At 37.6% G+C, this 17,888-nt stretch overlaps 1 protein-coding gene across 1 annotated transcript in view; it reads right to left on the minus strand.

The window, feature by feature from the left end:
- Nucleotides 1-17,888, minus strand: part of SLC2A13 (solute carrier family 2 member 13) — a 178,093-nt gene that overhangs the window by 14,919 nt on the left and 145,286 nt on the right. The window contains exon 7 of the mRNA XM_026868199.1: nt 14,623-14,748. Coding sequence (XP_026724000.1) covers nt 14,623-14,748 — 126 coding nt within the window. The remainder of the gene's footprint in view (nt 1-14,622; nt 14,749-17,888) is intronic.

Consider the following 17,888-nt stretch of genomic DNA (forward strand, 5'->3'; position numbering starts at 1 on the left):
CATGGCTTAGTGGTGGATTGGGCAGTGTTAGGTTTACAGTTGGACTTCATGATCTTAAAGGTCTTTTACAACCTAAATGATTCTATGATTCTCAGCCATGTTGGAACCCACACCTGCATGAGACTTGGGTACACTCATCTACCTCTGTTGCCAGTCATAAATGAACTTTTTTTTTTTACATTATTATTTATTTAGCTAAAAATCTTTAGACAGTTTGAATGCAAACACTTGCGTTTTCACAAACTGAGAAATTTCAGCTTTGCTACTGCAGCTGAATTTGCCCAATAAATAAAGCACTGGAGCTGTTTTTCAATATGAAGAGACTGAGCAAGAGACTACCATATGATTGAAAACAGAAGCAATTTTTCCCCATGACAAGCAGTTCTCCAATATTAATCATATCAAAGGGGTTCTTAACTTTTTGCCTTTCTCTGTGTTTCAATATTTTTGTAACTCTATGTACTAGTAGATTCTGAAGGGTGGACAACACGGTTGCTGCTTCCCTTGCCAAAGGAAGGAGCTCAGCTGTCTGACAGTGCCAGTTAGGACACTTGTTAGCTGTGGGTCTGAGCAAGCCACTTCTGTGTGTTTAGGTAACTCTAATCTCCCGATGCAAGATGTGTCGTTTTGGATTTGTTTCTGGAATTAAGGTTCTCCTTCCTATTGCTGTATCTTATTCCTATCCTCTCAAAGTTCAGCCTGCTACTCCATTAGACTTCTTTTATCCTATATTGGTGCCTTCCAAGTCCTGCTGACCACCTCCAGGCTGTTGGCTGCAGTTTCCCACCCTGCTGGCACACCACAAGTGTTTCAAGCTTCATTTTTCATCATGTCTACCAGGAGGGGAGAGAGACAAATCTCTGCTACTACCAGAACACTGTCTGACAAGCTTCCCTTGTCATCTTTCGTGTGCTCCTTACCTTGAGAAATGAACTCAAATCAGGAAAAGGCAGAATAATGTTTATACCTAGTTTTAAAGAACCATCTGAGATTTCTCAAGAGCTGACAGCACCCATTAGGCACACATGTACACCAGTCCCAGCTACAGCACACTTGAAAACTGGGAGTAGAAATAAGCAAATACCTGGTTTTCATTACAGGACATACCTTAATCACACTACACATAGACTGACTGACTTTTCTTCCCAAGTTCTTCCTACTCTTCCAAAGTATCGGATGGTGATAAAACTGTCAGGAAACATCTGACGTCTCTGTATTGTACAGACTGCCCTATCTGAGTCCTAATTCTGATCCTGACTGGACACACTTGGTTTACCCCAGTACAAATTAAAATGAACTAGTAATAATAAATTGTATGATTTCCTAATCATGACCAAATATTAAATAATTCAAATATTGTATTAATAATGCATAAACTTGTGAGAGGTCATACAACTATGAAAAATAATTATTTGTTCACTTAAACAACTAGCAGTCATACGTACAGAATTTTAATGGACGGAATTCAAATTAAAACCTGATCAAAATGCAAAAATCTTAATTAGCTTCCAGAATAAGTATCTTCATGGAATATCACTGTCCATCATGCATTTCTACCTATGATCATTTTAACTAATCATTAGACAATAAGTCACAGTTTCAAAATATGGTATTTTGTGTTACTTTTTAACACTGGACACCTTCAGGTGCACAGCTGTTCAGCTGAGGAAAAAACCAGAAGGAATATGTTTTTGTTTTTTTTTCTTTAGTGTTAAACTTCAAAATTGCCCCAATTTTCAACCAATAAATGAAATGAGACAAAAAGAAAAGAACAGAAAAGTCACAAATTTTTTGTTCTGTTTTTGTTAAAAAAAGATCTTTTGCATTGTTTTCTGGAAAAGGATTATTAAAAATATTTATATATTTAAAGAAAATGAGCATCTTATAAAATTCTCAAATATCTAAATATATTACTGCACAGACTAGTGCACAGAGGTCCAATCTATATCCATTTATATCCAGGTCTAAGACTATATTCAGCAAACACCTGGCCGAAGTTTAACAGCCAGCTAAGGGGTTCACAGGTTGAAACCAGAGCTGTAAAAATCAGATGCAGTATTCTCAAGTTAAGAAGCCATGACAAAATGGGTTTATTATGTATACCCAGAAGACTACTTTAAGGTTTGAAACTGTAAAATTCAGTGACACTGACAGCAGTGAGTGGTAAGTCTAAGACGGAGAATCAAATACCAGTGCATATGAAAGAGTACAATCTGGTAATTAATTCTGGATAGATTTTTTTACAAAAATGAATAAATAGTTTAAAGATACTTTCTTTTGTAAAGACAAATTAGTTTTTTTAATATCCATTCTGAAGAGTTTTTTCCTCAATTTAAAGTATGACTCACTTCTTAGCTTGGTATGTTGATATTTAGTTGCAGCAAATATTTCTACAAAAATCAGAGAGTTTCACTGGACCTAGATGTTATACAAGGGTAAAGTTGTATTAGGGTAACGTTAAAGGAGAAGCAAAGCCCACAGCTGCTAAATGTTTTAATGAAAAGACATAAAAATATATTTTTGCAACTTTAAAGATTATTCTGTGTATTTACAAGCTAATAGAAAATAGAAAAAAAGCAGCAATGAAAGAATGCACCATTTCAGGTAAGGCTCAGAAGGCAACAGCAGGCAATAGCAGATTTCTGCCCTTTCCCCTCCTCTCAGGGATGTATTCCAATGCTTTACAGACAACTTACATCTGTGTACTTTAAAGACCAAGACCTTCAATAACTTTTCCTGGTTTTTCATTTGTAGAATACAAACCCTGATCTCAAAAGAATAAAAACAAACACACAGTGTTTCACAGGCACTAAACTATCTGACAGTTCTCATTAAAATATTCTTAATACACATATAAACCTTGGGTTTGTCCCTTCTATTGACAGGCATATCCTGCTGCTGAAGTCTGTGCCTCTATAAGAGGTTGTGCTGCTGCTCCACTGAAATTTCACTTCTCATCACAGAATTTTGTTCATGTCCTTGAACAACTTTACTAATCTTAAATCTTTTACTTCTTTTAAGAGGGATTTTACTGTTTCTTGCAGCTTCCAAACTACTTATGTGCATGAGAACTCCAACCATTTATAAACACAGAGGTAGACTACAGTGGAGTGCCATCAGCAAGTCACAAAGCCACCCAGCTATCAGTGTTGAAATAAAAGAAAAACACTGCAATCTACCAGATGGAGTGGAAAAAATGCCATGATGTGGGTAGAAGGCAAGATCCGCTGCTGTAACACCTAAAGCATCACATATTCATGTGCAGGTCTGGATGGAGATGCAACGTGTGTGACGGGGCTGTGGCTCAATGACATGACTTGAATGCATGGCAGTTGGTAGGACAAGAGAATTATTGCTACCACCACCTTGGCAACTGCTGCAAATCCCCCCTTCAATCCTGTTCACAGCAATCAAGCATGAACTGAAAAGAAACATCTCATGCCGCAGTATGGGCGCAGGCACACGGCAAGCCCTTGCAAGTAATGGCATCCGGGAATATTTAATTGCTCATGAAATAGATGCCATTTCACAAGTTTTAAACACCACGAGCACAAAGCTATCTCTGCATGACAACCAGCAAAAAGGTATTGCAGAGGGATTCTGGAAACAGAATGAGCTATTATTTCCCTCCTGGTAGCCATCAAGGTTGAGAAAGACTCATGGACTCCCTGTGACCCCAGAATATGCTTTGAAGTTTGTTTAGTGGCTTTTCTGTGGTTATACAGAAGTAGTTCATTTTTGGAACAACCAGCTTCAGCAATGAGCATGTATACACATCCGTGCGTTCATCCAGACGTTGCTGGCTTCCCTTATTTCTCTGGAAGGAGGGCGTGCTCATTAATGATTTGGCCATTTCTTCTGACAAACCTTTGGAGGATCTCAGTGATGAACAGTAACTGGAAGGTGGCTACCAGTCACCCCAGGGGGGCTCCCGGAGACAGCCTGTGCTGCAGGATGCTTTCCACCAAAAACAATACAGATTTGGTCATTCAGTTACTCACAGGTGCCTGCAGGCAGGAGGGCTTTAATTTTTTCAAGCTCTTTGAGGACAAAAATGTTCATAAATATAGGGTGCTCAAGTATTTTTTTATTAAAGACAGGCTGGCATTTAGCATCCCTTACAGACTGGTATATTAAATATTTCAGCTGCATGCAAACCCCCCTCTGTAGTTCACTGCTCCCGGTCTTTCTCTACACTGGAGCATTTCTGCTGCTCCTGGCACTTTTATGTGGAAGTTCTTGGTCGTCCTGGCTCTGACAGGTTTTGAGAGCTTATGGACAAAGCACCAGGCTCCAACCAAATTACTGACAGAACCAGGCTAATCAAATCTGAGAACTTCTAGCTTCTGTTTCCAAATCTAAAAGCATTTAGTCTTTTTGATTGCATCTCCTTGCAGCATGAATACTTAATAATTAAGTTACTGAAACAAATTGGTCTGAAGATTATGATGCCAAAAGCAGCATTTTAGAATTTCCTTCAAGTTTACTATAAAATAAATCTCTACCTCATGTTTAATCTCATTTGCTTTTTCACCTGACTTTACATTTAATTTGCTTAATAACAAATATTTCTGAAGTTCTTTTGGTTACAACAGAAATATTAACCAGGTGTAGAAGTAGTAACCACTGTAGAAGTATCAATTCTCCCAGGAGACACCTCTTTCCTAAGGTATATGAAGACATATCACCTCAACAAATACTGGTAAAAATGGCTGAGTGTAGGGCTCAACAACCACCAGTATCAATATTTTAATATTAATTAAAACATTATTAACAGAGCAGCATGCAAGATTCGATGGCATGACATAACAAAGTCTATTTTATGAAACACAGACAAAGGCCATCTGCAAATAAAAAACAATAATGAACAGCATCTTTTACTCCATCAGTCAAGGAACTACAAGACAGCTCAAGGTCAAAATTTTAGACATGTGAAGTTGAGTAAAACAAACTCTATCCAGACTTCTTAGTCTTACTTGCAATTACAAGTAACCTTTACTGATGCATTGCTGTTTCACCATGTGTCAGTATTATTATCAAAGGAATGTCACCAGCATCTCAAAAGCATCACTTGAGTTACAATCACCAAAGGTAATTCTAAGCCCATGGTCAAAAATGATGAAAGACAAAGAAAGAAAGGTGATTGTTGTGACAGTATAAAGGCAGCTTAGAAGGAATATTCACTGGAAGTTCAACCTCCAAATGAAATTGGTTCTATTTCAGTGTTACAGTCTTGTCTTTCTGAATGCTTCTAAAGACTCCAAAACCAGTAAAGAAACATAAAAAATGTATTGCTTTTAATTACCCCAATGTTTTAGCTGTAAAAAGGAACCGGAAAGAAATATACTTTCATGTTGAAACCTGGTAGACGAAGTTAGTAGAGACTGGTGAGTTTTTATAGTTCAATTCAGAAAAACAAAGCAAATCCCACCCAAACCCCAAACTCAAAACACAGATGGGACATGCTGACGCAATTATAACAAGTTACCAGATGCAGCACTGAATGGTGAGCATCATCGATGCAATCATCATCCAAATATCTTATTTGCCAAGTTCCAGTCCTGAAGCCCCCAAAAGGCTGCCTACCCTGCAAGCAGAGGGCCTGGCAGGCAGAGCTCCCGAGTCAGGCTCTGCTTGCTGCAGGCACACTGCCGATGATTTTAAAGCTAGTTCATTTATTGCTTATACCACACAGCAGCCCCTGCACCTTACAGAATCTGCCAAACTGTCACTGTGCAGAAATGATTTTTCATAGAGCTGTTAAAACCTTAAAATCAGAATCAATTGCATATTTCAATGGAAATTGAAGAAAGAACGAAACATTTATCCTTCTGAAAAAAAAGGAAAGTGTGGGGAGGTAAAAATAATTTTCTGAATTTTCTTTTTTCATATTGGCACACATTTTTTAGTACTTCCCTGCTCTATTTAATTTGTAGTTATTGGAATAGATAGAAAGTTTATGTATTAATAGTTGTAATAACCACCTTTTGGACAACTTAACCTTCCCTCTGAAGTACTGAACTGTTGCATTCAATTGCTCTAACAGCAATTTAGACACACATATTACATTTTTAACTAACAGTGTTTCTGCCATTACGGCTGAAATCTATCCAGATAAAAAAATTGAGATCTTGTGTTCATCGTTTTAAATAAATGATGGAAGGGTATTTTTAAAAAGGAGCTTTTCCCTGATTCCAGTAGGTGGCAATAGCTCTGTCCTAAATAGCTCAGAGAAACTGGTGCTTCAGAAGGGGAATGAAGCACCGCATCCCTGCCCACACAATATACTGGGGAGGCTCTGCATTAAATCAACCAACAAAGCTATACAAAGAATGATTCCTCTACCATCAGCCCTAAAATTCACTGGAAATCATTAATGTCGTAACTGAAATGGCGCCCCAAGGAGATTTAAATAATACTGTAAGAACATTTATAACAATGTAATTATTTCACGCTTGATTTGTGAGAGTGAGCACTTAACATAGTGTTGCTCTGCTTTGATTTGTGCATGCAGGTGCAATACCTATACCAAATCTAAGGAATTTTCTAAAATGCAGAAATGATAGGTAGTTACATTATCTCTAGTTTATAACATTTATAAACAGTGGGTACCAAAGTCTTCATTGTTATATTAAACTCAAAAGTTTGAGATCTGTCATTAGAAGAACTCAGCAGAAATCAAAGTAATCATCTATTTTCCATGGCCTCTGACAAAGAAAAATAACTTTACATAAGTAAGTGCTTTTTAACAATATTTATTTTGCCAAGAAAATATGCTAAATGGGAACATACATCATCTGAATCACAGGTCTGAAGAACTAAATAATCATGCAGAACGTCAAATTCGTCTCTCATTATCATCTAAGCAAAGGTAATGTGACAGCTGTGGAAAGCTACAGGAAAATAGAAAGTCTATACATCCTATAAGCAAGAAGAAATACCCAAAGTGCTGCTGTTCAGAAGCATGACCTGCCATCTAACAGACTGCCTATTTCCTAGCCTGTACTGACCGACAAGCTAAAATAAGGTCACAACTTTAAATCAAATGAATCAATAATTCCAGCTCATCTTGTGCCAGTGAGGGATTGATGTTACTGCCTCTGTTCTCAAGAAAATGAACCACACATGCAGGCAGCACATACAATAATTTATATGAATTAAACTCATCAAACATACTGAATTATTCAACAGTCCTAATGCAGAAATGTGTTAATTTATTTTCCCTCAGAAAGCAAAAAAAATACTCTGAAAACTTCACCCTTTTAAGAAGGGAATATGCAGCAATTTCACTCTATCAGATGATGTGATTATTGAAGAGTTACTTATTATGGAATAAAGGTGTGTAAGATTTGGATTAGGGATGCTGTTAAAGGTACAAGGTGCTGTATGGAAGGCTGAGTTTGACCATGTTAAATATCTTCTATCAATAAAAATCCCAAGCCACATGCATCTTTCAAAAAATATCTTCCACACGCAAACCAGAAAATTTCAATTTAGTAAATCCATTTCAGAGTGTAAAAACCTAAAAGAATCTGTCAAGACAATTTTCACTGAGGATTTTTATTTAAACCCAAACTTTGGAGTCAATAACTGAATACATGTGAAACTAGAAGCAAACATGCTTTTTTAATCAGAATTGAGTATTTTCCTTCTAGTCCCATCTCAGCTGACCAGAGACTGACTGAAATTGAGCAGAAAGCTTGCTTCTTCAATAGGATGTAAATTCAAATTTTAAACATCACAGCATCTTCTTCCTTGGACCATTTTTAGGTGGTGAAGAATACTGACTCAAGCATTTTTCCATTTAAATAACACAATTTTTCCTGACACAAACCAGCATTTTGGAATGTTTTAGCTCAAGGGTCACTTTTGCTTTTCTATTTCAGTTACCTCAGTGCTATAGCATATGAAGTAGTTGTTACAACAAGTAACCTAGATAGCTGTCAAGCATCTGTCTCTTCATCATCCTCTACCAGAATGCCTTTTAAATAGTAACTTAAGAGTAAGATCTGGAGGCAATGTTTAGCAGCAAAGTGCAATACAAACAAACAGGTAGAGAACAAACATACAAATGATGTTTCAAACTAACCAGACCTGCCTTAAAGTTCTATTTTGCACTAGGTGTCTCCAACAAATAAATTTTGCTTTCAACATATAAACTGAATGCTTCCAGAGTCAGAATACTTTCACTTCATAACAGGTCTGACTAGGCACACATTTTGTCTTTTTTTTCAAGCATCCAGAATTTGCCATTCAGTAGATATGAGTTAGAGCTATTAATAGTAATTCCTAAGTAATTATGCTAAAGAAATGTAAATAGTTTCAGACACGATACTCTGCATCACTTTATCCTTCTAGTCTTCCTATTTGCTCTTACCAGTTAGCAGAGATGGCATTTAAATATGCATACTAGATTTCTTCAATTCCTCTTCTACCTCTCTAGCTCTCCAGAATCACATTGGTATATGCAACCATTAGACTGTGATTACACTGTCCTATATCCTCTTCCCTGAAAAGACCTTGTGCTTTAGAATTTAGGCTGACAAAGACTGTAATCGGTTTCAGATTTTGGTTTTGTTTCTGTTTTTGCACACCTCACTAACATATAGTTTTCATACTTACTGGCAATGGTGAAGATCGTCAGAATTTAATTCTATTTGAAACTGCATGGATTTTGGTTTTCTTTCCTAAATGATCGTAGAGAGGATAGGGGGGATTCTGTGTTCTGGTTCCTACTGAAGTGAGGAATATTCAATTTAGTAAACATTTGGCATATTGTCCAGAAAGAGATTTCTGTTAAGACTACTGGTTATAACTGCAGCTCTTCTGAGTGCTGCCAATATACATGCAGATGTAAATATGCTGTAGATCCTGTTACTTTACTGAATAATTTACTCCCTCTACTACCTTTTTACTTTGCAAATGTGAGAGCCATAATCCTATGTATAATCTTCATCTATTGATCTGAAGACGTAGTAAGAGAAATACTAGTTTCTCCTCTAACTGCTGCTGAATTAAGCAGCACTTTTCAATGCAGGCCCCTGTAGAAAGATTCCAAATCATCATTTCAGAATAAAATCTTCTCTCATTACTTCCTGCACGACAAAACAAGCAATGTCTACCCACAGACAGAGAAGTACTTCATTCCTGGAAGGCTGCTCTGGTGCTAGCCTTTCTGTGGTAACAGGAAAGGTCTGTATACCCGTTCCCCATGATGTACTGAAAATAGATTCTCAGTCTTTAAATGTGTGAATATGCATGTACTTTTTTTTTTTTCATTAGTAAAGCAGACACAGCAACTTTTACAAAGGCACTCATCACATTGCAAATCATCTTTGTAAGACAGTGACTAGCAAAACAAGTGTAATGAACTTACTTATGTCTGTCTTTACAAGCAGCAAAATGAAGCTGAGATTTCTAGAAAAATCTAATGTTGCCACAAAGAAAAAGTATTCTAATCATTTTAACAGTCTGATCTGCTATGCATTAGACAACAAGCAGCACTATATGAATGTAAAGCTCCCATGAATAGTCCCGAGGCTGTGACAGACCCTGGCATGTCCCCCGTTGGACATAAACCAGGCTGTTGTCTGAGAATCCAGCTAATGAACTCCCATGTTGTTTTTTTTAACCACTGGAATCTAGTTAGCATCCAGGCTCAAATGCCAAGGTCGTCATGCACATTCCTGCAGTGGAAACTCTCCTGAAGCTGGGAACAAGGGTTTGACTGCCTGACCTGCTTCCTCGCAGTGCCCAGGTAGTTTAAACTCATTTTTCCCAGAACAGGTTTCTGAGATACAGTTAAACTCAGCAAAGTGATGGATATAAGTAACAGGCACACAGTGACACAAAACAGCATTACCAGGCATTTGTAAACATGCCGTTAATTTTACATGCAAGGAAGGAGTTCAGGAGAGCACTGGCCAGAGGAAAATGAAGAGCTTCCCAAATGCAGAGCTCTCCCCTTTGCACTGAGCCCTCAGAGAGGGGAATGCTTCTTTATATTGATGAAAGCAGGATTCTCCACAAAGCATTAAACCCCCGTGGCAGGGAGATGTTCCTCTAACGAAGTTAATAAAAATGGCTGAAGAAAGCAAATCACTCAGCTCCTCTCCCTTTATAGATTTCTGTTCCCAGTTGTCCTCCTTTGGGGCCTGTGGAGACCTGCCAGCTAATTTTGTGGACAGGATGGCTTCTAGGCTTGTTCTGTGATCTGCAGATGATGTTATTATTTCTTCATAATTGTTTACTGTATAAAGTCAACATCTTTCTCTCCAGAGGGAGATTGCTCAGAGTCACTCATGAGAGCCTTTTAGCTCACAGTTGTGGGCCTGCTGTGGTCTTGACAACATACTCATGTCAAGGCACTATTAGTAGCTCCTTTCCTTGCACAGTTATTCTTTCAACTGTAAGAACATTAATGCAATTTGAAGTTCCTTCCAGAGCATTCCTGGCTGGCCTTTAGGGTTATTGCAATTACACAGACGGAAGTTTCAAGGTTTCTGAGAGTACGGTGGGAGTAATTGCAATCGTGGAGAAAAACTACATTTTAGTTTGTGCTCTTGAAGCACAGAACTGAAAGCAATCACCCCCACATTCAGTCCTGGCTGAGAGTCAGACTCTGCCTGTGACCTCTATTGTGCCACCTGAGCTTCATACTGGAACCTTCCCAATGCATTCCCATCTGTAAATGCAAGATAATGCTTTTTATCAACTTAGCGTGGATTTTATAATTCGATGTTGATGAAGAGAACAGAACTACAATCCCTTTCGTGCTACAGCTAATTGCAAAACTTCCCTAAATCTTTGAGAACACAGTCCCAACAGAACCCTCTGACCACACAGAAAGAGACACAGCTCCTCCTTTTTTAATTACAAAAGAAGAAATTAAGGATATTCTTACTCACTGTCTTGAAACCTTCCTTTATATGTCTCTGGGCAGAACTGGAGATGGCAAGATCTGCATGCAGTTGTTAGCTGGTTCAGTACCAAGGGCAGCAAAGCACCTGAGTGTGCTGGTGCCCTGGGCAAGATGCTCCTCTCTGTGTTATTCCAATACCAGGTCAGGCTTATATAACTAATTAAATAACAAAAAATAAATCTCTGTTTGTCTTATATGATCTTACAATTGTACCCACTGCATGTTACCCATGCCGCTTCAAGGCCTGACTTGGACTTGGCCAGATTTATTCTTAGGCAGTCTCCTTGCCCCAGGGCCAGTGCTGGCCACAGAGTTCCCTATATTCAAAAGAACCAAAATGCTATATTCTTCTTGAAAAACATTTGGACGCTCTAATTGTCTCCCTAGGTTTCTATGACAACCGCAGCAACATAAACAGCCTTGCTAGCAGCCACAGGAGTCTAAAATCTCTGTTCTCTTCCCTCCCCTCCCTAGAACTTCTCAATGTAGTACATACTGTAACTGAATAAATAGGATTAACAATATGCATAGAGGTGGTGTCTAGTATACTAGGCTGGCACTGGGGAAACTTCTTGTAAATAAAAATACATTACAGTATTTTATAACAGTCAAAACATTCCCTGTTACGTCAGTGTTATCAAAGTACCTTGGCACCAACTGTGAAGAACAGTGCAAGGGTATAAAGACATAAACAGGAGGGTTTTCTATGTCAGCTTGCACGCTGCAGAGAGCTTTGAAAAATATGACAAGGCCTTTCCTGGTGCCTCTAAGCACCTCTCACCTTGCTGGTAGGTTACATATCAGGGATAAGGCCCTGAGTGAATGTCAGGACAGTTGGGGTTAAGACAACTGCACACACATCTTATGATGTGACTGTAGGCACCTCTCCATGGCTGCAGGTCCCAGCTTTCCAGCAGGAAAATCATAACCAAAATATGAACACAGCAGCAGTGAAATGCTCTGCACAGCACTGTCAATCCAAGCACAGCAGAAGCTGTTTCTCTGAAACTCCTGCATCAGGCAGGATAGTCAGAGCTGCTGCTTTTGCTAATGCTCAGGCAAATTGAAGTCCAACAAATCCCACATAAATTGCTCAGATCTTCCTTCTCTCCTGAGCAAAATTAATGGCAACATAAATTGGCCATAGGAGGCCAGTGTAACTCTAGATGTTTTAAACCATTAAAACCCATTCAGCCAATACTGGATGGCATGAAGCCATCAGAATACACAGGAGTTACAAAGAGGCCGCATGTGATAATTACGGTTATCAGCTGTCCATAGATCACAAAATCATCTTTCAAGTTATTAAACCAGTTTCTGATCATAAAAATGCCACGTATTTTTAAAATAACTGCCAACGTACATCTAGCTTGTGACAAAGTAACTCTGTGAAATGAAGGGCTCCAATTTCAAGCATCAGTAGTACAGACACAATTTCTTCACCCATGCTGGTAGTTTGTCTTAAGCGCTTGTTCTCCCTATGCTGCCAGAAAGATACAGACAACAACTGACCATCTGAGATGCAACTGGGAATGTAACTATGCCATTTTCACTGCAGCAACCTTCTCGCTTGGCAGGGAAATCCTATGGCTTTGTGGGACTGATTTTGCCGTGAAGCAGCCTCAGGATGTGAGGCAGCAGAGCTGGGGGTGGGGTACCTGAATGTGAATCCTTGGAAGCCAAAATCCATGGGGATTCCCTCTGCACCACTATGCAGAAATACACACCTGTGAGGAGGTGGTGAAATACTTGCTGGTTCCACAAGGCTTGGAAGGCACAGAAGGTGCCACCTGACATTTCACAGCTTGAAGGACTGGCTTTTAGAAAACTGCCTGATTACACAGACCAGGTGGAGGCAAGATTAGAAATTAATGAAATAAACACTAGAAATGGAGACGAACATACAATCTTTTGAAAAAGAAATGTGGATATTTTATTTGGGTTCCTTCTTAAGGCAGGACTTTCACTCTAGTGACTACCAGTGTAACAAATTTAAAATATTTTTGTTTTTTCTTGAAAGATTTTGAATGGGGTCCTTATGATATGGAATTAATGTACAATATGGAAATACTGTATTTTGCAATACGGAAAGGAAGTGTTTCTTATTTTCTATCTAATTTGCTCCAGTATGCTGTACAAGAAGGAGTGCTATGTGAGAGTGAATCAGGACTATAAAATGATTGCTGATGCTAACATTTACTACATGTTATACAATAAACACTGCCTAAAAAATAAAGTTTGATTTTATCTATCAACTATTCATAACAAGTTTATATTTCTATTTATGTCTTTCTGCATGCTAGCACAATTTTGCTAACTACAGACATGTTACTTAAAACTATAGCATATATGAAATATATGTTGACTTGGAATACAAAGAGAGATCTGTTACCTTACAAATATGAGTGAGAGTCCAAGTGCTGTAGAGCATCAGAATATTAGGTAATATGCAAGGTATATTTATAATGTATCATTGAAGATAGCCACAGAACAAGCAAGAGGGATGAGATTTTGTAGTTTTCACAGTTATTTATTAATAAACATTAATAGCTCCAAAATGACCACAGTGCTTTTAAATTAGGAATACAAAAAATGTAAGATATCCTTTTCTGCATCTGGAATGAACTACTAGGCATAACATTCTAATAATACTGACATCAAAAGGAGAGCAATTTTAGAGTAATTTAAAATTAATGATTCTACAATTAGTAGATATTTTCATACCTTCCAACCTCTGTCCAATATGACTCAATGCCACTAAGGCACTTGGTTTTAACTGCTGAGAAACACATGTGAAAGTTTAAAAAAAAAAAAAAAAAAAAAAAAAAAAATACATGAATCTTTGCCTATTTTCCAAGTATGTTTATGGCATGTGGGTGGCATAGATGAATTATGGTGAGGAGTGTTTATCAGCAGTAATTAAACATTTTATCAGCAGTAATTATATAATTCCCTTGTGGCAGTGAACCATTCTAAACTCTAATCCAAGCCCTCATCATTATTAAAGTATTGATAAAGCTTTTACAGGACGTTGTTCCAACTCATAAAGCCATTTCTTAAGAACAGCCTGTACTTTTAAAACCTTGAGGAATGCTGTGACTTAACAGGGAATCTTTGTGCTGTTTAAGGAAAAGAAGTGTGATGTATTTTGCAGTTGCATTGGGACTTATGTATGAATGCACACATTTTCACACCCCAAATGCAACACATAGCATGATGTCGCTTTTAAGCACAGGAACACAGAAATCTGGCCACAAACCATGATTCTGACAATTTGAACTTTTCAGATTTTTATCATTTTAGATTATTCAGCAGAGCAAATTGGTTTCTTTAGTAGGCCAATGTTAAAAGTGTGGTTTAATTAAAGCATTTGAAAACAAAATTAATTCAGAGAGCTTTAAGTGTGTACCTAGGGAATATCCTGCCTCAAATAAAGGAAGACATCAGGGAAAAGTAATTTTCCTAATTGCTAGTGTACTTTTGCCATACTTTCTAAGTGACAGACTACACTAAACTCACTGCACACATCAGGGTCAAGGCTTTTATTTAGAACAGTTGTTAGAATGTAATTGCCCATTTTTGATCATGCCAAGTTAATTTTTCTTTCAGAACATCCTAAGAGTAACATTTTATGTAAAAACAAAAGCATTCTCAATAGCATAGTAGAGCACAAGACCAGAAAATCTTGAAAACTGACATACCTGCCCCAAGCTGCTTTCATTGTAGAATCCTTATCAACAGGAATGCATGAGGACTCAACAACACTTGATTTATTCAATTTATAGCAGAGTCCACAGTCTGGATCTAACATACATCCATTACAGTAACTGAAAGAGAAAGAAATAAGCATTCAAGCAACATATTATTCATTTCTACATGTCAAAACCAACAGTATAATCTAATCAATCTTGGAATGCACATAGTCAAGTTGTCTGTATTGGAGACAAGATAACAGAACCTGCCCCAAAACTAATACAAATTGCTTCCACTTTCTTCTGTACCACATTTAGTGGCCCAGTTGCAAATCTCCCAGTGACACCTGATCAGGCTGACAGAGAATTCATTCATGGAATGAATTTTAATTAAAAAAAGACAGTCCATGTTTGAAGAGAAAGAGTCATACCTAATAACCAAATAGGATTCGGGCACATACCATGTCAGAGTCAGTCTGAGATCACGATACCATATGTCTCCATGTGGGAACTTGGTGCCCGAGTTCCCATTATATTCAATGGATGGAGTCAATATGTCAATGGAGCCAATCCACATGCAGTCATCTAGTGCTCAAAAATATCCTGCCTGCCCTTCACCTGTCACTGCAGAGAGTGCAGTGGTCTTGCAGTTCCTTCCCATGCATCACACTTGCCAGCCTTGTACAGATACCTCTGATTTCCTTGGGAGTCTCAAAGAGTAAGAGATGCTTACATTTAGGCAAAGTTTCCTCAATACAATCTTGCAAGCTGTTCAAGTGACTGTAGGCAGTAAAAATGTTCTCAGACTACACTGGTTGCACTCACCACATCTCCACTATGAGCCTAGATGCCAAGTGCCCTACTGATGCTTCATTTAGGTGTCAGTCTAAAACGTGCCCCTGAGAACAAACCAAGTGGGATTTAGACATGTAAGCTATGAAGGTACTCCAAAACCCTTCATGCTGTGCAAGTTATCTGAAAGTTTCTGGCACAAGCTTTCCCAGTTCTTGTGAATGCTCAAGACCATTGCTACTGTGGTTAAACTACCCAGGTAGTCTGAAGAAGCCTTCTCAGACCCAGAGACAGATTGTCATCAGTAAAGCCCCTGATATATTCTAAGGGATAACTTTAGGAGTTAAATAGAATGAAAAACTAAAACATGGAGTAAGTTTGGAAATTTGAAATCAAAATTAAACTTTGAAAGGTAACATCTGAAAATGTATAATTAAGGTGACCATAATAGCTTCGATATATATCCCTGTAACAAAACGAAGGAAATAATCCTTTCTGCGTGTGTATCTTTATCATAATGACTTAGTGAATGAAGAAATAACCTGCTTAAACTACTATACCATTATAAGAAAAAGTAAAAGTAACTGTATAACAAAGTCCCAAGGAACTAAATCAGTAAAACAGATTATAGGGATAAAACAGTAACATCACTAAAACAGATTATATGGATTTAAACAGTCCAAAAGTACATGTTTAAAAACTAGTAATTCAAACTTTTCTTACTATGGTCTTTGTAAGTCATGATAAAGTCGATTCATATGGTAGCTGGCAAAAAAAGAGGTCTGGGAAGGTGTTAAAAACAATGTATACATTTGCGTTTTCCTACTTCTCCCAAGTTTCAGAAACTTGTGCTCTTTGTTATTGTGTGCTTTCTAAATTATCAAATTATTGCAGAATTTCCACATTGTCTAGTTTTTAGAAAATAAATCTATTTTAAGCATCCTCTTGCTTAACTGATAGGTCAAATTCAGGTTTGAAGAGCTTTTTTTTCCTATTAGGAAAGCTACATTAAATCAGCTCTTAATAGAGAGAGAAACTGCAGAAAATATTTTTACAATGGAGATGAAACAAAACTTTCAGGCAGAAGCCAATCATTTAACTGTAGCAAATGTTTCTTCTGTTGCAAAGGTAAACAAGAAAATCATAACTCTGCAATTATCAATTATGACAAGGAAAGGACAATTCCAGTGTTACATTAGTGAGACTGAGCCACATTTTGTTAATCAATACTAGGACAGCAATGGGCAGCAACCAAAACAGTTGACAGGAACAGAAGACTGCTGATGAATAAAAACATTGTTAGAAATCACAAGTGTGTTTAAGTATGTAATTCTAACATTAAAAATAACTAAAAAATTATAGCATATTCCAGTGAAAATAATCCTATGATATCAAACAGTATGCTGATACACGATTTTCAAACTGTAGAACATCTTCCATGTAAATTACGTTGTATATCAAAGTACCTTTAACACTATGAATTTCTAAAAAGACCCAGGGTACTAGCATATCCAGCATGACATCCTGGCATATAAAGCAGCTAGTTCCAAATACTACATGCTATCCAGTGCAGCAGTGGATTTTTAAGTGAACTATATGCAAATTGTATCCAGTGTAAAGACCACGTGGAAATTTAAAGTTGTCTTTATGCAACAATTCACTGCAGAAAATTTCAGGATTCATGTTTTCTCTAGATTTATTCTTTGTATGTTTTACTTAAAGCAGAAATATAGTCAAATACCCAACACCAGCCAGAACACCAGCAAGACACAGGAATACAGAGGAATGACAAGACACAACAATGAGTGTCATTCTTTAGAGTGTTGCCAGCAGAGGACAGGATGGGGACTAGACACCTCACCATTTTTCTCAATGTCTTCATTCAAAAATCAATCCATCAGCTGAATGACAGAACTGAACTGTGAATTGTCTGTTCTATCCTACAGGTCTTGCTGTACAGATAACTCCACATGACATCAGGTAACATTGAGTATCAGTGACCAGTCAACTGGGATGCAGAAGGTATCTTATTTATTCTTCCCTCACCATCCAGCAGTCCAGAAAAAATTTGATAAATTTGATTACTGATTTCAGTGTCTGCCTATATGGCTGTTAACTCAGCTGGTCCTTGGACTTTATTGGGGATGCACAATTGTGTCTTCCAGCTGGCATTCCAACATAATAAAGGCTGCTGGATTTCTTGTCAGGACAAATGTCAGAGGTTATAGTTACTCATGACAGTTTAAAAAATTTAGAATTACTATTTTCCACAGCTTTTCTGATGCTTGTCTTTCACGCTGAAAAGTTAAATAACAAATATTTTTAAATCCTTTACCTTTGGGTTAGGATTTTCTGCCATTAGCTATATAGTGAGTTCATACAATCAGGCTCTGACTTCAGGTTTTAGAGAGAAGAGCAATTTATGTCAGAGGAAACCCAGCAATTCAATACACAAGACTTAAAGCCCTTTCAAATCTAATTCC

This window comes from Athene cunicularia (genome assembly GCF_003259725.1).
Source record: "Athene cunicularia isolate RWA chromosome 1 unlocalized genomic scaffold, athCun1 chr1_part2, whole genome shotgun sequence".
Classification (NCBI taxonomy): Eukaryota; Metazoa; Chordata; class Aves; order Strigiformes; family Strigidae; genus Athene; species Athene cunicularia.